The 26803-nt window shown below is 47.4% G+C and overlaps 1 protein-coding gene and 1 long non-coding RNA gene across 3 annotated transcripts in view; one reads left to right on the top strand and one right to left on the bottom strand.

The window, feature by feature from the left end:
• The first annotated feature begins 461 nt into the window (after window positions 1-461).
• LOC118178827 overlaps window positions 462-26803 on the top strand; it is a 65043-nt gene continuing 38701 nt past the window's right edge. Inside the window, exons 1-5 of one of the 2 annotated variants that reach the window (XR_004756294.1) lie at window positions 462-1763; window positions 3499-3503; window positions 9071-9113; window positions 9896-10022; window positions 26176-26291. This is a non-coding gene — a long non-coding RNA (uncharacterized LOC118178827). Of the gene's footprint in view, window positions 1764-3498; window positions 3504-6112; window positions 6232-7922; window positions 8119-9065; window positions 9114-9895; window positions 10059-26175; window positions 26292-26803 lie in introns of those variants that run through there. The other variant, XR_004756293.1, reaches the window with a different exon arrangement.
• CCR7 (C-C motif chemokine receptor 7) lies at window positions 10330-22933 on the bottom strand. Its single transcript, XM_035347614.1, has 3 exons — window positions 22642-22933; window positions 15974-16023; window positions 10330-14151 (listed from the first exon to the last, which is right to left on the bottom strand). Exons 1-3 carry the CDS (start codon window positions 22649-22651, stop codon window positions 13087-13089), a joined length of 1125 nt encoding a protein of 374 aa, XP_035203505.1. The 5' UTR covers window positions 22652-22933; the 3' UTR covers window positions 10330-13086.

The raw sequence follows: 26803 nt of genomic DNA, 5'->3' as shown, positions 1-26803 counted from the left end.
GGGGGGGGGGGGGGTCGGCCCCGAGGTGAGGGGGGTCGGGGGGCTGGGGGGGGATTTTGGGGTTCGGGGCCGGGGCTTGGGGGGACCTGGGGCAGTTCTGAGGGGGGGCCGTGGGGGGGTCTCTGGGGAGCCGGGGGGTTTCTGGGGGTCGTGGGGGCTCTGGGAGCCATGGGGTCTTGGGGGTGGGCATGGGGTTTATGGGGGTTGTGGGGTTTTGGGGGGTCGTGGGGGCTCAGGGGCTGGGGGCTGCAGCACCTCCGGGGTCCAGCTGAGGGGCTCGGGGGCCCTGGGAGCTCCGGGGCCAGGCTCGCAGCAGCTCTGGGGCCATTGGAGGCTCTGGGGCCAGGCGTGTGGTCGCTGTGGGGCCAGGCTGGGAGCTCTGGGGTGTCCTTGGGGCTGGGGGGTGCTGGGGCTTTGGTGGTGTTTTGGGGGCTGGGGGGCGCTGGGACCAGTTCTGGCAGCGCCATTTCATCCCGGTGTGTTTCGGCTGCAAGGTCTTCGTGGGACGCTGTCCCGCACAGCACACAGGCAGCGGTGACCGTCCCCGCTCTTCCCCTAAATCACAAAATCACGGAATGGTTTGGGTTGGAAGGGGCTTAAAGATTCCCTAACTCCAACCCTGCCGTGGCAGGGACGCCCCCCACCAGATCAGGTTGGCCAGGGCCCACCCAGCCTGGCCTTGAGCCCCTCCAGGGATGGGGCAGCCACAGCCTCTCCGTGCAGCCTGTCCCAGTGCGTGAAGAATTCCTCCTAATGCCCGGTCTAATTCTGTCCTCTTTTAATTTAAGACCACATTTAATGGGATCCCGACCTGCCCGGTGGGATCTGGAGCTGTGGGTTTGCGACCCCATCCCAGAAAAGCACTGAGAAGCTTTGCAGCCGTGGGGCTCAGCAGCCTCCTGACGGCCTGGAGGGTGTTTATTTTTCTTGTTAAAAGGCGAGCATGTGTTTCTCTTCTATCCTGCTACTTCTACAGCTGCCTACTGGGGATTTTAAATTATTTTTATTATTTTATATTTCATTTACATCTGGAGGCCCTTTCATGCTAGGCTCTGTACAAACACAGTCTTCCCTACTGAGCTTGCAATCTAGGCAGACAATGGATGAGAGAAATTAAGTGTTATTGGCTCCATTTTGCAGCACGGAATTGGGACCTGCTGTTCCGCAGAGCTTGGTCTAGGATCACGCAGGGAATGTGTAGGCAAGCTGGGAAGGGAACCAGGTCTCACAGAACCAGATCTCACAAGCTCCAGTTTCTGTGCTGAGGCATTTGTCATCCCTCACCCTGCTGTTTCTTCAGAGCCTGCGGCGAAGAAGTGATCGGGGCTCATTGAAATCGGGAGGCATTGGTTCACAAAGCCACGCCGTGCCAAGTGCTCTGCTCAGGAAAGTGAACCACTAGGTCGGAGGCAGAGCACAGAGCAAGCGTTAGAAAGTTAAAGCTGGAATTGAGAAGTTTCTGTGTCGCTTTGGTGCGTTGTCCACCTACTTGCAGGTGTTGGGTCGCTTTTTCTGCCCAGTCAACCATGGGAGTGCTTAGAAGAGCGCCGAAGTGCCTAGAAAGCTGAAACGGCAGGGTGGGGAGGGTTAACAGAAGCCCTGGTACTACAGATTGGCTTTGCACTGTTGTCCAGAGCCTGTCAAACCTGGAACCAATGCTCTTACACATTTACTCGGCAGGGAAAGCTGGGGGATGCACAGAGTCCAGAAGTAGAGAGCACTTCAGCCAGGAGAAGAGACCCCAGAAAACATCAGTGTGGCAGGTAAGAGGGGGAGCAGCCTTCTCCTCAAGTCCTCCAGCATCACTGCATTTGTTCACGGGCTGAGGAACTTCACTAAAAGCTGTGGGAGCAAGTTGGAGCCTCTGCAGCCAGACCAGCGGCACAGCAGAGACAAAGTCACACTGCTCCGGGCTGCCAACCCACTCAAACCCCGTTATCTCAGCAGCTTACCCTGCAGTGCCTGTCCCTGCACCCAGATGTTTACCATCAGTGATAAAATCCACATTTTCTGAGCAGTGGGAAGAGACACTCAAAATGTGACCTTGGCTATCCTGCTGGCAGTCCTGGTGTAATTAAGGGACGGTTCTTGCTGGGTTACTACAAACTAATCTTTCCTGCTGTAACAGAGCCTCGTGCACAAACACACTATTATTCCATTTATCATTGCATTGCTAATTTTATTTTTTGGTCTGCTTGGACATCTTTTAGGAAACGGCAGGAATTCCTTGCCTCTTGCACGTCTCCTAGGTTTTAATGGTATTTGGATAATGCCTAGCGTTGAGCCTTAAAGGGGGTGTCTGGTGCTTTATCTCTTGCACCCGTTCTGGTTTGCGTGGGGAGGAGGTTGGCAGCATCTCGGAGAACAAAATAGTGAAGTGTTTTTGTATGGGGGTGTGGAGAAGCTTTCCTTGATAACAGATTTTATGTCACTGTATGTTTATTTCTTTAAGGCTTTTGTGGGTGGAGTGTAGACTGTGGGCTGTATCCCTTTCAGGTAAAAGCCAGCTGCATAGGTGGAGCAATCTTAGTTGTTTTTGTTCATTTAACTTCTGCAGAAAGCCACAAAGAAAGGACTGATTTTCTACGCCGACAGGGGAAAGAGGCACTACCAGGGCCAACCCACATGGAGCCAGGAAGGTTTCAGTTTGCGATAAGCACGTTTGAAGGTGAAATGGAGGTAGTGAGCCACGTCTCAGGGCCCCGCGATGCACCCTTCTGTTTTTTTTGGGTGGTGGAGTCCCTCCACAGCGGTGGATGGCAGGGATGAGAAGGTTGGCGTATCGCAGGGCCTCTTCTGGTTTTGAGCACAGGAAATGTATCGTGATGGAGGGGTTTTTAAACGTGTTGAAAGTAGCAATGACTCCCCTAGCAGACTCCATTAAAAATAGCTTACCAAGGTAAATCGTGTCCCATGCGTCTTGGAAGTGTAGGCTTCATGGAAGCATTGTTTGAGGGGCTTGGTCACCAGTGGCTGAAATAAGAGTGTTTCCTCACTGAGCAAGAAACAGCCTAATCCTGTAAGCTTTCACGTGCATTTTTGCTGAAAAATACTGAAAATCATCTGTAACATAAACCCAGCAATCTGTTAAGATGGTGGAATTTTAGGGAAACTAAACCAAGCTAAAATTTTTCGCCTGGCTACCCACTGCGAGGACTCCGATGTGATTTCCCTAGTACTTTTTGAAGCCCCACCTTTGTTTCGGAGGATAACTTTTCCCGAGTTTTTTTTTCCCCCAGGAGCCCCTGGCTGCCTTGGGAGCAGTCTGACAGCAGAGACCTGGTGCTGGCTGTGATGGAGCATCCGTTTCTCAGCCTTTCCCACGCGGTGGCAGCATCTCTCAAAGAGTCAGCTCTCGCTGGTCGTCTTCGCTTGCTGATTTACCCAGGCAGAGGTTTGGCTGGAAGCCTTCTTCCAAGAAGAGCACGCTTCTTCATTTCCTGGGTGACTGGAAGTGAGAGGAGAGAGGAGCAACTTGGAGGGAGGGTTGTGGAGGAGATAATGTCCATGCAGTCTTTTTTTTAAAAAATATAAATAAATCACAGCTTACTGACAGGCAGCTGAGACAGATCCTAGTTCTGTATGGTGACCAGAACCAAAAGCAGACTGTGACCTGTGGACTTGCTCCGTGTGTGCTGTGGGTCACTTGGAGCCCAGCTGTGCTCTCGTGGCTTTCCAGAAGTTATCTTCTTGGGCCTGGGGAGGCTGCCAGTGCGTGGAGCATGTTGTCTGAGTGTCTTCTGTTACCTGACTTTGCATATAATCTGTATTTTTTCTCTTCAGATACCTTCCCCTTAAGGGAAGGAGAAGGAATTGTTTTCATCTTGGTTGCTGGTCACCGAGGCTTCAGTTCGTAGTGTGTTTCAGGGCATGTGCCGTGCCTGACAAACTTCATGTGCAGGGGGAAAAGCCTTGTAAGGAAAGACTCCTTGTGTGTTACTGATTACAAAGGGAATTAATCTCCAAGCTGAAGATCACTGTTACTGCTTGGCAAGGAGATTGCTCGATTGCTCCCTTCTTCCCAGAGTGCTGTATCAGATCTGTAAGGCATGGCCAGTCGTTAGAGCCATCAGGTGTCCTGGACACATCCAAGCTCCCCTCTTTTTCCACTTCTCCCTTTACTTTTCCACCCAAAAGCGTTTTGCATGGCAGGTGGGAAGGTGTGGTGTTCCTGACGTGCAACACATCCGAGACACACCACGGTCTGACTGTGCCTAGCAGGCTGGTTAGACTGCGATCCCATGGGACAGAGACACAACCTCCCCGGGGAGAGGTTACTGCTGCGGTGCCAGCCCGAGGGCTGTGGCTCAGGGACGTGTCTGCTTGGGAAGCGTTGGCTCAGACCACGTTGCAACGCATCGCCTGCTTCCCATGGTGGCTCAGGAGCAGGTCTCCAGGGCAGGCAGGTACCAGGAGCCCTAAACCCTCAGAGTGGGGCAGCTTTTCTGCAGCACCGATGCCTCGCTGGTGCATTGTCTCACCACCCTTGGGTCGGAGCAGAGGTGGTTCTGCTGCTGGAGGTGTCGTGCGTGGCAGCAGAGCCGCGTGGCAGGGCTGCAGGATGACGGGCCGTGCTCCACCGCCTCCTCCAGCAGCAGGCGGGTGCACGTCCAAGTCCTGCAGCCCGCGTTGTGCCCCAAAGAGGATGCCCGGCTGGGGAGGCAGGCTCTGACAGCACCTCAGGTCTTGCTTCTGATGGCTCGGAGACCTCCTCTGATGTTTGTTGTCTGCAGCGTGCTTTAAAACAGCCTCCAGCTCTCCGACAGCACACCTCGTGGCTCTGTTAGCTGGTCCAGGCAGTGAGGGGTTGCTCACTCATATGTGGGTGTGGGGTCCTACCAGGAGCTGCTGGCAGTGAAGACGTTTTGATAAATCTTGTAAAGATCTGGTTATTTGCCACCCTGCACCTGGTGGGAGCTGTGTCTGCTGGAGCACAGCTCTGTGACTCTTGCTGAAGCTCACCTCCATGTGCGGTCAGGTTGTCAAGTTTGAGCACAAGCATTACAGCTACCTGTGACCCTCTGGCAGTGCAGAAGAGAATCGACTGAGATGGTGTTAACCTCTTCAAAGGAGCCTTGTGCAACTCCCCGTTGAAGAGCAGGGCTGAGAGCAGAGTGGCAAGTGCTGCTGGCTGTGTTAGTCATCCAGAAAGAGACTTGTTTTTCCTTCTCCCCCTCCCCGCCCTGGCACGGGGGTAGAGATTCTTTCTCGCTGCTTGGTGTGGCCAGAAGTTAGAAGAAGAAACACGTTATCGTCAAGGGAATCAGTCAACTCTCCCCTAAGAACATAAGCTTTTATTTGTGCAGCTCTGGCAGCGAGATTTAGCGGGGTGTTGAATTTTGCTGCCATAGCCCCCAGAATCTGAAACCAGTTCTGCTGGGAGACATGCAAACCTGACCACGTCTGTGTGTTCACACCTCCTTCCACATTAACGTTCGCATGTAGATGGCTGATTCCCTGATAATAAGATGCAAAATGGTGTGGGTACTGCAGAAGTCTCGGGTTGTGCTGACTACCTGCCGCTTACATGAAGGAACTGGGGAGCGCAGGAGGCCTCTGAAGCTGCCAGTCACCATTTTCAGCTGGGTACGGGCACATTGACTTTCCTTGTAATTAAAGCTGGTAAACCAGAATGCTGGTTTAATTTTATAATAAACTAAATAATAAACTTTAATTTCTAGACCGCACGAGGCCCGCAGGATCGAAATCTGAGGAAGGAACCAGTGATACCTTGGTCAGGCAGAGATTTTTCGACGTCCAGCTCAGCTCCTTCATTTTCAGACGGTTGGGTAGGAAATGGGTTGCCTTTGGGTGTGTGAAACATGTAAAAGCGCTCGCGTTTCTTGGAAGTGGGGGCTTGAAGGAGTCTTTGGAAAAGGTGCTTTGGCTCGTGAGTCACTTGTGAAGATTTTGTATTTATTACGTGGCAGGTTAAGGGCCTCTTTTAAAAGCCTTTTTCTGTTTCTGGAAGCACTTGGCCACTTGGAGTTGTCGGTTAGAGTGGTACAAATTAGGATGCTGTCCCAGAGGAGCACAGCTCTTGAGGCTTACGCTGCTGCGTGACCTCCAGGACAGGCACAGGCTGCTGAGGTCAGTGAATTTGTCACGGTCCTGCCATGACCCAGGGCTTCTGCAGCAGTTTTAGGATTCTTCAAGCCTTAACAGACATACGAAATCCATCTGCTCTTGCTGCAGAGCCAACGAAACTGTCAGCACCTAGGGAAAAACACAGTAAGTAGCTTCTCTTTCCTGTGCCTTTTCAGGAGTACGCTTGGTTGCACGTGTATATCCACTGGGATTTTGCCTCTTTTCCTCTCGTGTTGCATAGCATGAAAAATGCATACCAGCTCCCAAGGTAACGCAAAGACTTTTCATGAAGGTTTCTGTTGCTTTCGGTGCATTTTAGGCCAAGGTAAAGAAGAGTGAGAATACGTGGGAGAAGCTCTGGTTTCGATAAAGGATGATGTGCGCAGGCTTTGAATCCTGGAATGCTTCTTGGACTATTTATGGCACTGGAGATGAGTTGGGCTTTTATTTGCTTGCAGGACAATTTTAGGCATTAGAATTGGTCATCAGTCACAGAAATTTCCCAGTCAAGCGTTTAATCTCTCAGAAATTAGGGTTTTGTGCAACAGGGCTTGTCACTAAAGAAAGGAAAGTAAATATCTGCTCGCTATCTTATTTTAGACAATTGAATTAAAAAACAAAGCAGCAGAAGGGAAGTTAGAGTTTCAGTTCCTGCAAGCTGAAGATTTGCATGGGTTCAGCAATGACAAATACATGAGATCATGCCTAGATTGGCTCTGAACCTGCCACGCATGTGGTAGAGGTGAACCAAAAGCCTCTGTACTTGCCAAGACCTGAATAAGGTTTTTGTAACGAGCTGCGGCAATGGCAGGTGGTGTTCGCTACCAAGGTTTCACTCCCTGCTCAGGTAATAGCCTCAGCTCTGTGAAGGACTGGGGTCTTACGGGAAGGTGAAAGTGAAAACTAATTTCCCGTGCAGTTTGAAAATAGGCTAGCTAGGCTAGCCCGCTGCTCACAACCGTGCATCGCCGCACTTAAAACTTGCAGTTTCTGCAAAACCTGAACGTGTTGGGACTGCTTTTTTGTTTCAAGAAGAGAGTGGGAAGGCTCCTGTCTGTGGCACTAGTTATAGAACTAGGTTCTCCTATTGCTGCCTTGGCAAAGTGACGTTTCCATCTCTGCTTCAGTGCTCAGGGAAGAGGTACGGGACCAACTCACGTCACTGAGTAGCAGAGCCAGGGATAGGAGCTACATCTCTTAACTCTTGACCAAAGTCTTGACCATTGGATCAGACCAAAAGTCCTCTCCCCTTGCTGTACCACTGCCGGAAACGTGAAAAATGGAAGCTACGTTGGTTGTGTTTCCTTGGAATAGAATTGCTCAGTGCTGGTCTGGAGGTTCGGGTATTCAAGCAGGAAAAGGTCTGGCAGAGAGCCAATCCTGCTAGGTAATCCTTATTTCTCCAGTCAGCCACCTCCTTCTTTTCGTCTTGTTATGCCTTTCTCCTTGTCATTTGGTATGGTGCATTTGGCTACTAACACAGGTCACCACAAGGAATAAGCTGACAGTTTCGGGGAGTGTGTAAGAAAAAAAAAAACAACAAAACCCTGTTAAGGTCCCATCCCATTGTGTGCCTTTTGTTTTTATGGTCTTTCACATCCAGTGCTAGAGAGTTCATTGCGTTAAATGGTAATTGTCTTCTCCAGCCCTCCAAAGCATACTCTCACCACGCCAGGAGCTGTAGTAAGGTGGGCTGGCAGTGGGTTGTGCTGCTGTCATTACATGCCACATGATGCTGTTTATCTAGTTATTTTTTCCCCTAAATCAGCTGCACAGCAGCAGGCTCTGAGGTGGTCCTGCCTTGATTTAATCCATAAAAAGTCATTGCTTTTCAGTCTCCTCAGGATTTACCCACTTAGAGGTCACAAAGCTGCTTGTGATGGTATGAACAAGGGGCAGCTGAGACCTCAGCTGATTTCAGTTTCCCGAGAAGCATCCCATGATGGCTCAGCTTGTAAGGAGAAATACCCTGGTGAGGAAAGGGAACCCATCGACAGCTGCCTTGGGGAGGGAGGGTCGATGCCTCAGTGGGTGGGGAGACACCTGGGGGGGAAAAATCGTTGGCCCTGAAAAAAATTCTCCCCTGAGAACTGACACCTCCACCCCGAGAACAGGAGCTTGATTTATTTTTCCATATAAAAGAAGATGTGGGGAGAGGAAACTATAGCCCACCGTCAGCTACCCTGATTGATGCAGAGTGCCGCCACCCTTCCTCATCACCCACGTGCATTATTTTTAGGGTTTGTTTGCCTCAGCTCATTCTGTCTTAGGGTTACGAGTACTTCCCTCCCGCAGCTGCCCAGGTGGCACATCAGCAACCACAGCTATGCCTGGAGAATGTTCCCCTTCACCATCGTGTTCATCAGTTCATTCACCAGCAAGTGGGAAAAAAAAAAGTGACAAAGAACTGGCAAGAAAGGAGAAACAACAGTGATGCTTTACGTAGAGCAGGAAGGTGTCAGAAGAACCACCCAGAGTCCGCATGACTCTGCTGGACTTTTTGAGCTAGGTTATTGCAGACCGTGGCCCCCTTCTGTAACGAGGCTTTTTTAATTGACTTGGTAAAGATTTCAGACTGAGGTTGGTCTTAGTACCCCAGTGAAGAGTTTCTTTTTCTGTCTTGCTGGTGAAAGTTACTGAAATGGGTTAAATCCATCCTGGAAACGTCCTTTTCCTGTGCAGAACAGATTCTGCCTGCTTTGGCTGGGACATTTATGGTGTAAGGTGTGATGTTGGGTGCTTGCCTGGTGCGCTGGGTTTTAATAGTTTAAATCAGGGTTGTAAGCTGTAATCTGCTTTCTTCAAACTCAGGAGCTTTCCTGTTTAAAAGTTTGATTTACACTCGCTTTTGAGAAGCGTAGGGAGTTGTTAGGGAGATGCTGTAAGTGCAGCAGCGTTCTCAAAACTCCAGCCCTGTTTCATGGTTTGTGTGGTCTGGTTCAGAGCTCCTGCTTCAGCAGGCTGTGTCTCCCGTGCAGAGGAGTTCCCTGCATTCCAGAGCAGTGGAGTCTTCTGACCTAGTTGTGGTGAGCGAGACCTGATGTTTATTTAAGGAGCCTTGGGTTTAGACTTATTATCTAGAGTGGTATTGCGGTGCAGTGGTCTTGAGATGCTTCTTATCACTACTGGAACCTCTGGACTAGATGCTGAAACTAGCCTAATACTGTCCCTCTAGTGAGAAACTGAGAGAGACGTGCATTATATAGTGAGAGCAGAAATGATCCTTGCTTTTGGCACTCAAACGTTAAGCTAGACGTTTGTCACATCTTCTGGTTTTCTCTGAGGTTTGTTTTCTGTTCTCTTTAATTCCATGGTTGCAGTTACAAGACGGTTTTGTAAAGGATATTGACCATCCCTGTGTACCTCGGGGGCTGTTTCAACCGGGGAGGTCAGGAAGAAACGGTCTGTGTGCGTGAATCATGCAGCATCGGCCAGTTCGAGATGCGGAGATGGGTTAGATGGGCAGCTCATCTCAACTAATGAGTCAGTTGCTGCTATGCCTGCGTACGTAGGTTTGTAAGCTGTGGTTACTGCCTCTCCCTGTGAGAAATTTGCACAATAACGTGGTGTTTTCATTGCTGACCTTTTAAATTAAAAGTGAATGGTAAAATGTTAGATTATGAGAGCTTATCGTGCACGTAGACATCAGGTATATCCAGTACTGGGGCAGTGTTAAGGCAATTAAGTTGAGAGGAAAAATAAAGACAAACACCACTACTAAATCTGTTGGTGACTTGTTTACTGTATAATTAGGAAAACCATTTTTTTTTAAATTAGAATGTTTCACACTTTTTTCTTTTTTCTGTAGGGCAGTACTGATTTGAAGCTAGGGCGATCAACAAACAGCTCGTGGCAGGATCAGAAGGATATGATATGAACTCTTACGATACACACAAGATACATCCTGTGCAGGAAATACAAGGGAAAAACCAAAGGTATTTTTAAAGTCGTTATAATTTATTTTCCACAAGTAGCAAAATACAGTCAGTTTTTAGATGTAAGTAGAGAATCTCAAGTTAGGATCTTAGGTCAAGGTTAATGTTTCACCAAGTGGCAGACTTATTCTCTCTGTTAAACTTTAAGATGAGCCATGCACTCTGAAGTCACTGCTGTCTTGTTGAGGAGGCACCAGATGCAGCTGTCCCAGATGCTGCTTTAGTTTCTCATTCTTATAAAGGCAGCTGCATGTTTTCCTATTTAGAATACATCTGGCTGACAAAAACGTAGACAATTCTCAGCTTGTAGAAGGGGAATGGCTTTTATTAAACAGGAGACGGGTACAATTGCATTTTCTGTTCGAGCAGTTTTCCTTGCTAGAATAATTTAGGTGAGTGTATTATTTATAAAAAGGTTCAGTTAAAGCAGTGTATTTTCAGGGTACATTCATGTACATATTTAACTTTTTTATAAAAAGCAGCTTTACATGTATGAACACATCAAGAGTATACTGTTACTGATGAAGAAAACTAAAAAGACTCTGTATTATAGGTATTCCTTACTCTGGTAAATTTCTTATTAGCCAAGCGCCTTGTCTGTGCAAGGACCATAGGGGAAAAACAAGAACAAATGACTATTCAGTGTGTCAGTCTTAACCCTCCCCTTTTATGTGACAGAGAAGCAGCACTTACCATATGTATTACATGGCCATTATAAAAGAAAATGCTTGAAACAACTGGATGGGATTGTCACTCAACATAGGTAACTCAGAGCAGAATGAATCTGAGCTCATGGCAAAATCCCACACCCCTGAGCCAAAGGGTTTAGGAAGGAGAATTTATTTAATGATTGGCAGACAGCCATATAAGTGGCAGCATTATCTCAAAACCAGCTAATTGGATTCTCTCTTTGAAGGCTGATTTTTGTTCTTGTTTCTCTAGAACAAAATCTCTGGTTTTTGACCTATGATCCAGAAAGTTCCCTGCATGTCTCCTAATGGTTCCATGAGTTGCACTGAAAGAAGTGTGTCTGTTTAGCAGGCATGTATTTTGCTCTGCATGGCTCTGTATGTCCGCTGGAATGTGCCTTACAGGTTCCCCAAATCAGAACTGTTTGCTCTGGAAGGTGAGCATGGTATGTCCACTGAGTTAGGTTCCTGCCCAGTACCAAGAGCAGTTCATGGCCAAGACCTTTTGCCACTGATGTCTGGCTCTGGGGAGAGCTGTGTGCCATGGGGATTAGAGCGTGCTAGTCAATAACAGATGCACAAACAATTGCAGCAACTCCTCCCCAGTTGACATTCAGATGTCCTGTAACAGCAGTTCCCAGGGCATTAGTCTGTTGGTAGGAATCTTCATTCTTCTAGTAAATGCATCGACTGGCGTGACATTCAGGGTTTCTTTTCAAGGTCTTGTTTTACATGACAATAATCTGTTGTTCAGCTGCCATGTTCCTTTCAAGTACATGACCCTGGCAGTAATCTTCAACGCTGTGACCGTCCTTTGCATTAAATCAAACTGCAGTGAATGGCTTCTTTATTAGAAGTGACAGTATGAATGCAAAACACATTTTCAGTAGCTTATAAGTGAAATACGTATCTGACTTATAAAAAGACAGCTGCAAAAGTCCTTCTAGAAAGACACACTGGTTGGGAAGGGAGAAGAAAACCCACATTTGTGTTTTTTATCTCTTGAGGTCAGCAAGCAACAGCACAGAAAGCCCCCACACGTATGTGAAAATCAGCAGACTGCGTACACAGGAGCTGATAAAGCTAGATAGAAGTGAGCTTCAGATACTGGCAAATAGCAGTGGTTGGACCATGGGCACAACTGTACCCTGAATTTAAGTCTTGCCTTAAGAAACAGATACAAACTTGTCCTGGGCTAGAATCTGTAAAATGCTGAGCATTCCTGCACCAGTCTGCCAAAACACGTGCTTTAATATCAACCATGTGAGTAAAGACTTGCTCATCATGTCAGTAGTAACGATGACATTTGGATGGGCTGAATGGCTAGGTGGTAAAAAATAATGTTTTGAGTACCTGTCTGGATTGGTGCAGAAGTATCTGCTTCTTAGTTCAAGTTTGTACCCTTGGTGGCTGGGGAGGCACCAGTTATTTGGTTCTTGTTAATTGTCTTTGTGCAAGAAGTTTGAATTTAAACTTTGCTAGCTACCCCTGCGTCAGCCCTTGTGCAGGTGGATGTCTTTTCAGAAGGTGAAGGAGGCTTTATTGCTAAAGTGAAGCAGCTTTTCTAAAGAATACAAGTCAATGTTGGGATGTAATAACTTGTGCTCCTTAGGATGCACCTTCCTTGTAGGTGAAATACCAGATATCATTGCTACAGGCAAAAGCGAAGTGGCTGTTCTTTTCCTGACAAACCTGAGATGCCACAATCGTATGCATAGCTATTGAAATTAGGCATATCATACCAAATACGGACTGGGTATTAGTTAAGCAAATTTCTCACTTTTCATAGGGAAGGCAGGGCTGAGGTTTGCATGCTAGGACACTTCACAGCTTATATTGCATATTGTGTTATGCTTGGAGGCTGAGTCCGTGGGTACTGTTTTGTCTCGAGTGCTGAATCAGTGCAACAGGCATCATTTTTGTATTTATGGAGCGTAAAAGATGGTCTTACTAAATGCAACGTTCAAAGCACGGACAGTGCTCTTGGAAGTTTATCTCTAAAACAAGCAGTTCTGTTGCATGTGTCTGTCTCTTGCTATTCGTTGCTTTTAAGGAAAATGTTCTATTTTGAGCATTTCTGATTTAGACTAGGAAAGACTAAAATAAAGGTGAAATGGCATGATAAATTCAAAACTCACTGGTTTCCCTTCCCCTTGCTTTACTATTAGTCACAGCTTTATCAAAGTCTCTCCATCCACAGGAGTACTGGATAGCAATGATCACTGAGGGGAATACGGGGAGGTTCCTTGGTTTTCCTCTTACAGCTGCCTTTCTTAAAGTAGTGGCAGGTCTTCCTCTACCAGTAATTCAAAATAGAAGCAGTGTACAAAACCACGACAGCCTTCAGCTTGGTTAAAGCCTCCCTGGAGCTCTCCTCATGGGGAGAAGGTGGTAGTTGTCTCTGTCTCCATGGCAAAGGAAAACCTCTTGCTCTCACGGCAGGCAGACAGCTGCCAGAGGCGCTTCTGGCTCAGGCAGCCCAGCTCCTTCAGAAGCTTGAAGAGGTCGTTGCGGAACTTGACGCCGATGAAGGCATAGAGGAAGGGATTGAGGCAGCATCGGAAGCAGGCCAGCGTGTAGGTCACGTCATCTGCCATGTCGAGCTTCTTGCTCTCCTCACATGAGGTGGTGTGGTTGAAGGCTGAGATGGTCTTGGCCAGCATGACGCCGTTGTAGGGCAGCTGGAAGACGATGAAGACGATGACCACGGCAATGATCACCTTGATGGCTTTGTTCTTCTCAAAGTTGCGGGCCTGGAGTAATGTTTTGATAATGATGAGGTAGCAGACAGACATGACCGCCAGGGGAAATAAGAAGCCAAAGACCATTTGGGATACTTTGATGCCAGTGTTGAAAGTCTGCAGGTCGTTAGCAATGATGGAGCAGCGGGGATGGTTGTCTGGGTTATTCACACCGCTGTGAACAAGCTCGGGGATTGAGAGTATGAAGGCCAGGAGCCAGATGACAACGCACGTGATCTTGCTAATGAATATCATCTGGGGACGGAAGCGGTGTGCTGAGGCAGCCTGAACAATGGCAAAGTACCTGTCGATGCTGATGGACAGGAGGAGCAGCATCCCGCTGAAGAAACTCATTTTGCAGATGCAATAGACTGCTTTGCAGGCAGATTCCCCAAAACACCAGTACGTGGCTGCACTTGTGGCCCAAAACGGGAGGGTGAGCAGGAAGAGGATGTCTGCCAGGGCCAGGTTCAGCAGGTAGATGTCCGTCATGGTCTTCAGCCTCTTGAAGTAGATGTAGGTGACCATGACCAGCCCGTTCCCCAGCAGCCCCGTGAAGCAGATGAGGGAGTACATGGCTGGGAGGAAGGCAGCACGGAAGTTACGGACTTCTTCCTTCTCACACACGGTCTCAAACATGGTGTAGTCAATGGTGGTGTTGGAGTCGTAGTCATCGGTGACATTGTTCCCAGAACAGAACTAGAACAGAGAAATGGGGGGAAAAAAGGCGCATTGAGACAGGTACTGTGGGTGCACAGCTGCTGCCCTGCTGCTGGTGGTGTCTGGCAGGGGCCTGATGCTGGTCAATAAAGCAGCAGAAGTGCCCAGCCACAGCCAGCAGAGAAGTCCCAAGGAGTTCCCTTGGTGAATGGCAGGGTCTTGTGGCTGAGAGCTTTCTTGATAAGTATGTAGGGCTTGGGGTTTTTTGGGGTCTCCTTATGGGAATTCAATGAGGAATGTTAGCGCTCAGCCAAAACAACACCTGAGAACATTCAAACGCGTGGCTGTTTTCCAGAATGTTTCAGGACCAAATACAGCTGCATGTACATGGTTGTCAGGTAGAATCGGAAAAATAACACATCCTTTGGTGTTCTTCTCTCAACAGGGACAAAATTTCCTCTAGACCGAGTCTACCTGCTCGTTAGGCGTTCTCTAAGTTCAGTTTCACCGCCCTTCCCCATCTGAGGTACTCCTGGTGCTCACACACACTTCTCACTTGTGAAAGTGCTACGAGAGGGGTGCAACTGTTGGTTTTGTAACCAGAAGGAACCTGGCACCATGGACACCGGTGTTCTCATGGGCTTCCTTGTCCTCCTGCCTTCTCCTCCCTCCCTCCCAGCTAGGGGTGAGCCTGCAAAATAGCTAACCCAGTGGTGTGAACAAAGGGCTCTGTGGGAAGACAAAGCTGGAGCCTCCCTTGGCTGTGTTTTTTTTTTTTTTTTTTTTTTTTTCTGTTAAATTAATAGAGGTGTCAATGAAACTGTGAGGAAACACGGCGAGTGAAGCAGGAAATTGTTACCGTGCTGACACGGACGAGTTGCTGGTGTCTCATTCACAGGCCCCTGCCCCTGATTTAAGCTCTGATTATTCTCGTTTCATCTTCCTACACTGACATAATCTACAGGGCAGACTGAGCTTGTGGTATCTGTGCCCTGCTTTTTCTGAGACTTATTAGTCTCCAGTACCTTCTCTCCATTGCAGAGAGATGAAAGGTTTCCCCTGGATACCTCTGCATGTTATCACCGAATATCTCAGCACACTCTCCATCTCAGGTAGGCTTGGCTTTTACCACATCCTGCGTGCTATCTGGAGGCATGCCACCAGAAGTGAAAGGGAAAAGAAGCAGGCTGCAAAACCCTCCCTGCCTTGCTGAGCCTCTCCGAGAGCCCGAGCGGGGGACCATGGCGTGGTTGAGGCTGCCCCTGTGGTTGCAGGAGCGTGAGTGCTGGGGGCCAGGCCCGTGGTTCAGGAGCAGGTCACAGCAGAGCTCGGTGCTTGGGCTTCTCCTTCCTGCTTCAGATTTACTCTGAGCAGGAACTGGCAGAAAATGAATGTGAGATTCGAGGCAGCTGCACTCTTCCTCCTTGGGCATGTCAGCTCTTCAGTACTTAGAGCAGGTAAAGCCCAGCACCGTGAGCAGGTACTTCTAAAGAGCACCAGGCTGACTTTTCACAAGTGCTCTTCATGTGATATTTTTATCTTTCCTGAAAATGCTCGCTTTGTTGCTATAATGGAAACTGGTTCTAACAGAAAACACCACCTTAGAATCGGTCTATGTAGTTGTCTCTGTTCGTTCTTTGTATTTCTTTTGTTTGTTTTTCTTCATGCTTCAGCACTGCTCTCTGCTTTCTCACTGCCCGCCTCCAAACGTGCTGGGCTCTGATCATGAGCAGCCCTGTCCCCTACGGATCTCTCCAGGCTGTGGGTGGCTGCTGTTTTGCGTGTCAAAGTTTTTGAGATCTCTCTTTACCCACAACACAAACGCGGCTGGATTTCAACAACGTTGTTTTCAACATCTTACCTGAAAAACTAGAGGAAGGCTGAAAACAAGGGTGACCTTTAACTGTTTACCTATAGAAGAAGGAGACACTGTGTTAGTATCAGCACTTAAGTAGGGATTTCCACACGATGCTTGTTTTGAAAAAGCAGTGGTAGCATACTTGACTTCGGCATTGTCAACCCTGCAAAGCTCTCCACAGCTGCATAAACAAAAAAGCGATGAAGATGCTAACAGGATAGCCCAGGGTCATGTAACAAGTCACTGTCAAGCATAGATTAAGTCTCAGAAATCCAGCCCCTCCAGTCTCATCTATAAAGGCTGATAACAGAAGACAGTTAACTTGCACGTAGTGTAACAATTTGTATTTTAGACTTTTTTTCCTCAATTGTTCCCTCCCCCTCCAGCTTCATGCTTTTGCTAGGCACAATCAGCAGCCGGTCTCCTGTGCTGCCATGTGAGCTGAGGGTGTAGCATACCCAACACACATGTAAAAACATACAGCTGTGAGTGCAATAAATTTGGCCCAGCTGTTCCCTGACAGAGAGGTGACCGGACTGCAGAACAGGAAAGCTCGGCTCCCTGCAGGATATACATAACTGAAGCTGGCTGAAATTTATTGCTTGTCTAAATGTCAGAGCTGGCTTGTGCTGCCTTTGGATGTGGAGACACAGCATGCTGACAGCTGGGGGAAAAAATTAAATTCAGAGCCAGATGTGATATTAGTGAGAGCAATCTCAGACAAACAGCTCTTCCTGCTGTGGTTAGCAGAGATGGAGAGGCCAGTGAAAGCTTTCTCTTCTCTCTATTTAAAGCACATGCCAGCATCTACCCCAGGCAGTTGTGACTGAAAGTTGCCCAAGCTAGAAGGTGATCTGGCAGCTGTGAGAAAGCCCCCACTGTCTGCTCTGGCCTGAGCAGAACGTGTCCTTCCTTGAGGAGAGTTGGCATCTCCTGTTTTGAGCATTGTGCTTTTGATTCCCCCCAAAAAAGTGGTCACAGCACCGAGCCTGACGGAGCTCAAGAGGCGTTTGGACAGTGCTCAGAAACATGGTTTGATTTTTGGGTGGTCCTGGGTGGAGCTGGGAGCTGGACCTGATGATCCTTGTGGGTCCATTCCAAGTCAGGGTGTTCTGTGCTGCTCGTGCTAAGATGCCCTCTCGGCACCAGCTAGTTCCCTGCACAGCAGCCCCCTGCTTCCCCACAGATTATGTGGTCCAGGAATGCTGAGCAAGGCTGGGGCAGAGGCAGGAGATCCCTTTGGCTTTTGGCTGCCTGTTTCCTCTAATGAGCACGCCTTCCTCCTACAGATAAGCCTGTTTGTTCATAAATTTCACTGAATCCTTTGCCCTTCTGGTGTTCAGCAGCCTGTTGTACACAGCTCTGTTCTGCATTGCTGCCTGCTGTTTCTTTGCAGAGCTCCTTCGCACCCTCCCCTGCTCTGCCAGTCTCCTGTTAGGTACTGAACTGGACCAGGAGAATGAATTTCACTACTTCAGGTAATTGCCCACCATAATAGCATCATAAGAACAGCAATAGTTACCTCAGTATCTGTGATTGCAGATGCTTAATTACACGTGAGTGGCAAAGCATGGGTGAAATGTGCAAAAACTTGTATTTTTCATTCCCTAGGGCCTGTACAAAAACTCATATTTCTCATTCCCTGGGGCCTGTATGTGAGCCTCCCAGTAGGCCTGGTAGAAGTTCGTGCCTTGTCATCCTCCTCCCCACCTCTTAAATTCCTCATTTATCCTCCTGCTCCTGGGTGCTTAGTTACGTTACTCTGAATCCTCCTGGGGGAAATCTGAAACACGTGGAAGTGCCTCATTAGTGCAGGAGGAGAGTGTGTCAAGGTCGCTTGGCCAAGATTAGGCTTGAGGGGAAAGGAGGAGGCCTGGCTAAATGCTTCTGTCTGTGTTGTTTCTGTCCAATGTCTTGCGGTCTGACCAGTCCCAGACTGCAGGAAGAGCTTCAGTGAGCACCTGATAGAGCCATCTCTCCCTTATGCTTACCAAACTTTTGCATATCACACACAGGAAATGCACCAAAAACCCAAACCACTTAAATTTACCCAGCATGTTAAAGCAAGCCTAAGACATAGTTGCCTTCCCTGCCTGGGACACTGGCATGGGGTCCCTGACCCCTGCAAAAAAACCCTGTTGGAGCCTAAATGATCTGTCCCAGAGTCTTATTAGCCTGGTTTCCTAGGGACTCCTGCAGGCTGTGTTTATGCCTGCCTGTGTTTACTGATTGTTACCCCTACTGGCCACCGTCAACCCCATTTGTCAGGGACTGAGGCCTCAAAGATAGTCAAATTCTGAGAATTTGTATACAGAGGAGGCAGAGGAGAGCCACTCTGAGTCCCCACGGGAAGGACACCAACTTAAACCGGACTCTGCTCAGTTATTCCACCCGAAGAGCACAACCACGGTGCCTCCTAGTGCCAGGCTGATGCACCAGCACGGCCATCCCCAGGCTCTCGCCCTCCAAGTGCAATACCCTTCCCTTCTGCAGGTTGATGCATCTCCCCTCACCTCCCAGGGCCAGTCCAGCCCCAGCTTAAACTAAAAAATCCTGAATGCCTAGCAGCAGTGAGGTGTTTTTTAAGCACACTTTGAAGTGCCTAACGAAACGGGACTGATAACAAAATGACTCAACTGACGATTCTGAAACAGTTCAGCTAAGTATCATTCCTTTGAAGAACTTCACAATCTTTTTTTCCCTCGGTTGCTGTTTTAGGTATCTTAAATGTCAAACTATTTTCAATATAAAAAGAGCTTGCACCGTTCCTTCCTCTCTTTCTGTTCCCCCCACCTCAGCTTACGCATTTGCAGAGGCACAACTGGTGATGCAGTTCAGCCTCGTGGTCTCCCGCACTACTTTGTCGACCAGGTCCCTGAGTCACTGGTTTCAGGTCAACTGGACGAAACTCACTTCTTGCTGCAGTGCTCTTAGGAGTCCGGAGTGGTGGGGGAAGGGAGAGGGGAGCAGAAGCAAACGGGTTGCAGAGAGGAAATGAGACCCGCTTTGGCGTTAAATGGGCAATTTTAAGTAGCTTTACTTTTTCTTGCCTCTGGCAGTTCTCGGCTGCGGGTATTTTTGTAAAGTTTCGTTCCTCAAAATATTAAGAAAAAACCCTCTCAAAAGTCCCCGCAAACAGTCGAACTAACAACCTTACTTACAAAACGACAACAACAAAAAAATTACAGTTAATGAGTCAACGCATGCTGTGAAGCCCTGAGTAAGCCCCCAGCCCTGGCGATGCACTGCTTTGCTGCACTTCTCAAAAGCACGCTCCCTTCCTGGGAAAACACGGTGGAAAGGAGAACTGCTTAGTGCAAGAGAAAGAGGGAAAGGGTTCTGCCCTCTGGGAACATCCCAGCGCAGTTTTTATCAGATGGATGGTGAGGAGATAACGTCCACCAGCTCACTGCTATGAAAGGGGGCAGCAGTTTTGAAAGCTGCTTAAAACTGCCCTGTCTGCACCTCTTCGCTCACTGATAGACGCGCAGCTGCTGGTGGCAGTGCTCGGAGAGATCAGGCAGCAGCAGCTCAGATTTGGAAATCTTGGTCCATGGAGTAAGCACAGGGACTGGGATTCATCTTACTTCTAGCCATCAGCATCTGCTTAATTGCTTAGGCTCCCTTGATAGCAAAGGGAATGAAAATGCTTTTAAGACAGTCGTGGTACGGTTCATTTTGTGCTGTGGCAGAAGAGTGGGCTTGTAGGTTTGGACAGATGAATCCCATGCAGTTTATCTGAATCTCCTTCAGCATCAGGAGCCAATCTTAGGCAAGATAAAATAAGCAGTAGTAGCAGCAAATCCCCACAGATATGCCCAGAATTAGAGATTCAAGCATAGAATTAGGAAAAAAGGAGAATGATAGCTAAGTAACAGCAGAAGAACTTCTGACAGCAAGAAGGATTTGGTAGAAAGTCTCCCCAGAGGTGGAAGGAGGAGTAGAAACACAACCAAGTAGGATGTTTTAAACTGGACAAGCAATCCTGCAGAGGGAATCACTGGGGCTCCTTCTGCACAAGGGACTCCCTCTTGTTCTGCAGGTCAGCTCTTCCCAAACAGATCCGGCTCTAACTGTGGGGAAGCAGCTGCTCACCTCTGTTGATGCTGAGGGATGTGCAAAGTGAAAAGCAAGAGTCGGAAATGCTTTTGTGAGTACTCCAAAGCTGAGCAAACCTGCTCTGCTTATTTATTTATTTATTACGTTGGCCAGGACTGCAAAGTAATCAGTCTGGAGTATCTTAGCACACGTGTAGGCAGTGAGTAACGCACTATTGATAGCTGTACCCATACACCAGTTTCTGGTGCCTCTTCACTATCAGTATGGTAGGCTTTTGGGGAAAGAACCGGATATTTCTGAGAAGAATTAATCATACTTAAATAATATAATGACTTTTGGCAGTTAGCAGCTCAGTGCCTGTTCCCCCCTCCTTTCCCCTGTGTTTCTCACAACTGACAAAGGAAAGATGAACATTTTCACTGCTGAAGTGAGGGTAACAGAACGACTTCTATTTCCTACATTCATACATTTGTGTTGGAGAAGTTGGTTATCTGTCTCCACCTCCTTTAGGAAATTGTGAATCAAAAGGCAAGATAAACAGAGATAAGCAAATTTTAAAAAGCCGTCAGATGAGCCAATCTTCTTTCCCGTGCAACTGTCTAACAGCACTGATGTTCCTATTCCAATGCTGATAAATATTTCTTTAGGACTATCCCTTTGAAACACAGTAGTAGGACAGAGAACCTGAAGCATGAAAATTGCCATACTCTTATCAGGTTCTCACTAGTTCTTTTTTTCTGTCATGCCTTTACCATTTAACTAAGGTCAGACTAACAGCTGTCCCCCGTTAAACAGGAGACCTACAACACAACTTCATGGTGTTAGCAGGGGCCAAAAGCTTAAATGAGATCACAAAGAGTGATTTATGGCCAACAGCTCCAGTTGGGTTATGACACATTGGTTTGTATGCAGCTCAGGAATTTCCTAAACCACTGATTGCTAGAAGCTCTAAGGATGTGTCCATGAGAAGACTCCCTCTGCCCATTCCCTGCTCCTGCCTCGTGGATCCCGTGGTGTCTAGTACCCCTGTTTTGCACCAAGCAGGAGCATACTGCACCCCCCAGCTGCTTTTTGTCACTGTCACCTCCCAGGTTGAGAGACCTGAGCTCCCCTACCTAACTCAGCACAGGTTTAGCTCCAGCTGCACTGTTTGTTGCTTTACATTTGGATACTGCAAGTGGAAACTGCTTAATCCAGAGATCACTGCAGACCTTCCAAGAGGAGAAAGCCCTGTCTGGAAGATGAGGAATAGTTTGGGGGCTGAAACAGCGGACAAAGGTACCAGAAGTGGTTATTTGCCCTGACTGTACGAGGCTAGCCTTCTCCGTAATATTGCATGAGTTAAAGTTTTGCATCTCCATTTCACAACTTCTTCAAAAAATGGGGAGTCCAATATTCCTTATTCTTGTGCTACAGCCTAAGGCACATGCAGGGAATTGGGCACTCAAATCTCAGCATTCACAGGCTGTCTAGTTGGGTCTACAATGCTTGACACAGGACATCTGCACCTGCCTTCATACCGCTTGCTGCAGTGTTGAAATGCATAGGGAATCCTCTCACATCCCAATTAATTCAAAGCTTTGATTTGAAAATATCCCAGAAGAAAGGCAGACCCCTCCCGAACCATCCCATCCCTCTCACCATCCTTATTACAACTCTGACCACGTTGCCTGGCACAGGGAGGTTTTAGTTGTGTTATAAACCCCTTTTGGTTAATCTGGTTTAATGCACCCTCATGAGGTGTTATTACATTTGTAATCCCTGCACCTCCCTCATTCACCCTGGAATTAGTGTTTGCAAATATGAAAGCCAAAAAAAAAAAAAAAAGAATAAATCATACAGTCTTAAAGAAAAGAGCTTGTATCTCATCTCCACATCTCTGACCCACAGCGTGTTTGCCTCCTACAGCCCACCACCCACTCACGCTCTGTGAAGTCGGTGCCTGCGGAGCACTGGATGTGAAGTGACAATAACAAATAACAAAAAGCTTGAAACTTTCTGCAAGAGACAGAAACGAGCCTTGTGCCTCCTGGGCTAATGGGGGTGGCATGTGCCAAAGAGCTGATGCTTCTCGCTTAGTGCTCTGCTCTGTGTGCTTGGTGATGGAGCACTCCGTTGGGATGCAGACCCCAGCTCAGGGCTGTTCCAGCAAAGCCACAGTTTTTGCAGCAGTCATTTATAGGCAGTTTGCCTAAGATTAGACAAGTTTAGCCAAGAATAAACTCTCAATGCCTTCATTTATTCATGGAATTAAAATATTGCCAAGGAGATGGCTTTTTTTTTTTAAAGAAACATAAAAAAAGATAGGAATGATACGAGAAGAGCTCATTGGCTTTGGTTCAGAGTAGCTCACTTGAAATTCCCTCCAAGCTTTTTTTTTTTTTTTTTTAAAACACGTTTTTGAAGTAATTGACTTGAGTTTGCTGAGCCTGTGAAAAAGATAGTTTTGAGTAGAATTTTTTGTTCATAGTACACGCAAAGAAGAATAAATCTTTTTGTATTAATTACTCTGTTAAAAGTGCCTCATCCCTGTGTCATAGCGCATGAATTTGGGCATTATCCTTATTACTAAAACTGAAGGCAAAGCCAGAGGCTGCAGAAGGGGTACTCACCACTGTCCATGGTCTTGTTTCAAACAGAAACGAAGTCACAAGGTTAGTGAGAGCATCGTACGTCCCAGCACAGCCTCGGCGTGCAGCAGCTCCTGCCAGAGACCCTCTTTGGGAAGCTCTGCCTTTTATACTTCCTGCGGCTCTGTGAGAAGCTGGTGACGTGCCCTGCTGTCACTGACACTTAGAAGACCCTCCTCCTTCTCCCTGGGCTCTCACCAGCAGAGGAAAGTTGTGCTCTCTGCAGACACTCGATGTGCTCAGGTGCTTCCTCAGTGCCTCCAGCTGAGGGCTGTGCACACATGTGCTTGTGCACACACATGCTCATGCACACACGTGCATGCACTTTTTTTTTTTACTGAGAACTCAATAAAATGAAGCAGGCTCTGCTTTTACACTTGAATATGAGAATTTGTGATAAGTGGACAAGAGGAAAGAGTCTCCTTTCTTGTTCTCTCCCCACAATAGATCCTGTTTCATCTGTCAGAGCTTGATGCTGGAGGAAAGGGGGAAGTTTCCATCTTTTCTGCTAGACCCTTGCTAGGGAAGGTGCTCACCTACCAGGTAACAGATCTCAGTGTGCAGGACTGCCAGCAGCAGGCGACCCTTTTCCCGTCTCTCACGTGCTTGCAGCACCCTTTCTAGATAATCAACAGCTCCAAGTGGACTTCCCCGCCTCTTTCTGCTTTTTGGTGTTTTTGCGCTACCATCTGCTAAGTATCAGCACACACCATCTTCCTCAAAAAGGTTTAGCACATTTGTGGTCCTGTGCCTTCCCCAGCATCACGTTACTGCCGAAGTTTCAGACCTCAGCATACAGCCCTGGGAGGACCTGCAGCGCTGGCAGTTCTGGTCCCTCGCCTTGGCAGGGGGTCGATTTGTCTATTCCTCTTCATAAACGGATCAGCTTCAGTATAAACCAGTGGCTTTTGGTTTATGGCTGTCCAAGGTGGATGCCTGTTCTTGGAAGTGATTCTTCTAACAGGTAGAAGCATAACCAGAAAAGAAGAAAAAAGAAACCCTATTGTACCACGCTACCTCTTGACTGATCTAGAGATAATGTTTACCCCGCATCAGACAAATAATTCTGTAATTGGGTAGCTATCGTAAGATGCATCTGTGCTGGGCAGCCAGTATCTGGCTCTTGTGAATGCCTGTGCTTTTCAAGATAATCTGATCAGTGTCTTACCAAATAACCTGATCATTATATGGGATATGTATTACAAGGAGCAGATGAGTTGCGTTAGGTGCACTGATTGGTTACATCAACACCAGCACTTCAGTGTTACTGCTCATACAACTTCCCACAGCAGAATCCTGCTCTCTGCAAGGACCCTAAGCCAGCATCCAAGCTGGAATTGTTTTGTGAAGGATTCTTCCAAATATTAAAACGCCATGACCCCTGAAAGTCTGCCAGTCTGTGGCTCTTGAGAAAAGCAAACACTACGTGGTGCTAAGGAGAGCTGATTTGATTTTCTCTAGCATAGTTAACCACTGCAAGATCTGAAGGTTGTGTTTAGAATACTGTGGGATGTATGTATGTTAAGATAATGTGGTGGTTAATCACAGCTGAAACAGGACTTGATTAGAATCTGAGTACATAAAAATTTAAGAATCTGCTCCTAAAACTACTAATCACTTGCTGCCGTGCCTTTAACTAACTACTTCAACTTGAAGCAGAACCTGTCACTTCCCAGCTTTCAATCCCAAATTAAACATATCTGAAGTCATTGATCCTGTGGGTGGTCTCTGAACGTACCCAGACATCCTTCTGCAGTTCAGTCCCCCTAAAACATTGTGCCAGGCCAGTTTTCACTTAAATGTTTCCCTCGTAGGAAGCCAGTGCCACCGTGGTCCTGATTCCGTTCTGGTGTCCTTATCGTGCCCTCCACACCGTGCACGATGCTGGGTCCCCACAGACTCGCCCAAGGTCAGGTCCCTGAAGACCATCAACATTTATTTGGCTTCACAGAAGGAGACCTGCACTTTCCTTAGCTCTGTCTAAGCATGCATCGCTGGCTTTTCAATACGCTTGCTTTTGACTTATCTCTGTAGGCAGGTGCATTTCACATCTCTGTGACTATTTATTGCTCTATTTTCCTTTTGTTCATCAGTTATCCAAGCAGGTACGCTGCCTTTGAGAGTTGTGTCTTCTAACCACTTCCGCCAAGAAGGATGAGAGATGAAAGACTTCTCTCAGGTACAGGCAGAATACTAAGAAATGGTGGGTGTAAAGCTTTAAACAGTTGCAAGTGCTGTCTGTGGGAGTGGTGGTTGTGTAAAGATAGAGATGATCATCAAGATTTACTCTATTTACACAGCCACACGAGAGGGGAACCAGGCTGTCTTAGCAAACGTGCCTCCAGATCCACAGTGTCAAATACAATGAGAAGAAGGAGGCAGGCAGATGGCTTGCAGTTTGTTTTCTGTGCATATTCCCAGGCATTAGCTTCAAAGTTTTAGTACATGCTAAGTTGTACGTTGTCAGAGCCAGTTCAAGTAAATTGTTTCCTTTAAGACAGAACTGGAAAATTTTAAAATAACTTGCTACATCTTTATGACACTGAATCTTCTTGTACGGTCATGTTTTGTACCTGGGGAGTTCTCAAAGCATTTATTAAAGCTCTGCTTAATTTGACTGGGTATATTTGCAGTCTATTTCATGCCTTTGTGACTGTTTCTGACATATACCCTTTAATATGTGCACCCCATAAGCTATCTCTTACAAAGCTGTGATTCTGCTTGAACAAATGTAATAATTCTCAGGGCCAGGCTTTCAGCCATGCCCAGGTAGTCACACTATGCTATCTGCTCACCGAAATACATTTGTTACAGTAAAGATCAACCAACTATTTAACAGCAAAAAACAAAATCAAAAGATAGTTAGGTGTTCTCAGTCTTATGTTAGGAACTAGATTGCCATTGTCACCTCTGAAGGAAAAAAAGTGGAAATTAGTAATAAAATTCGTCACCCAGGTCACAGTACTAGAACTACATTGAAATCGTTCATCAGTGTGACTTCTCAAAAGAAAGTGAAGTTCCCAATAAATTCCACAGGAAATTAGCTCAGAAGAAGATTTCATTTCAGGTTCGTTCCAGATGAACCGAAACATTGAATTCGCTGAGCTGAATTGAAACGTCATCTTGAATTTGCCTGACATTAAATTGCAACTCCTCCTGCAATGAAATCTCACGAGATACTAGCTCCTGTATTTCACACTTATGTCCTGGTTATAAAATTGGTCTCCTTGCTGTCTCTCCTCTAACTACATCATATGAATAACCCAAGAGCAAAAGGATCCCAGTGCCTCACAGAGCATGGTGCCTGGCCAGCACACACAGGCTGTGCAGAGTAACAGGGGCATGGTATTAGAAAGCAGAACTCATAAGGTTTTACAGCACTCAAAGTTCATTCTGAAAAAAGCATAGAGCACAATGTTTTTACATCCACAGTTCAAAGCCTTCATGTATTTTTCATTAACCTGGTTTTAAGCGAATTGTAATAAAACCTGACTTGGTGACATCAGAATTTCTCAGCAGGTGGGACTCCATGCAGCTTCACCCAGCTCTGCCCCTGGCTGCACAGGATATCACCCACCCCGTATGTCACGTACTGGCTCACGGAGCTGCGCAAGAACTGCTGGCAATTCCAGGTAAGCAAACCAACACTGCTATAGTCCAGCTCCAGGCTGAGCATTAGAAGGTTTTGCATACCAGTCGAACAATGCATTACAGGTTGAATTCGGGTGCTATAGGTGCCTTGCCAGCTGCTGACCTGTCCCTCTTCCCCACACCCTGCCACGGCAAAAGACAGCGTGGTGCACTGAATAAAATACACCAGCTTGCTCCCCCTGCTCTTAGCTCTGTTGATCTGTTCTTTTGCTGACCTAAAGCACCAGGAGGGTTTCTCCCCATTGCTGTAGGAAGCCAGGGTCACCCAGGCAGAAGTTGGTGAGTTAAGGGTGAATGTTGTTCAAGTGCCCACTTCCCAATAACATCCCTCTTACGCTGAGAAGGGACCTTGACGTCTCTGTTTGTTCTGCTGTGCCCAGCAGCGCAAAAACAAGAGACCTGGGATCTCCCACCTCATGTTTTGCCTCCTGCCCAAACAACTCACTCAGCTCTCGGGCTACTGAGCTGACGTTCACAAGGCATGCGGGGAAAG

The sequence above is a fragment of the Oxyura jamaicensis genome, chromosome 27, assembly GCF_011077185.1.
Source record: "Oxyura jamaicensis isolate SHBP4307 breed ruddy duck chromosome 27, BPBGC_Ojam_1.0, whole genome shotgun sequence".
In the NCBI taxonomy this organism is placed as follows: domain Eukaryota; kingdom Metazoa; phylum Chordata; class Aves; order Anseriformes; family Anatidae; genus Oxyura; species Oxyura jamaicensis.
Note: the sequence above shows the minus strand (reverse complement) of the source record. Positions and strands in the feature narration are given on the sequence as shown.

Coding starts and splice junctions, on each gene's coding strand:
- CCR7 (XM_035347614.1), bottom strand. Junction 14,152..15,973: donor GCCTTCCTCTAGTTTTTCAG/GTAAGATGTTGA, acceptor TCTCTGTTCTAG/TTCTGTTCTGGGAACAATGT.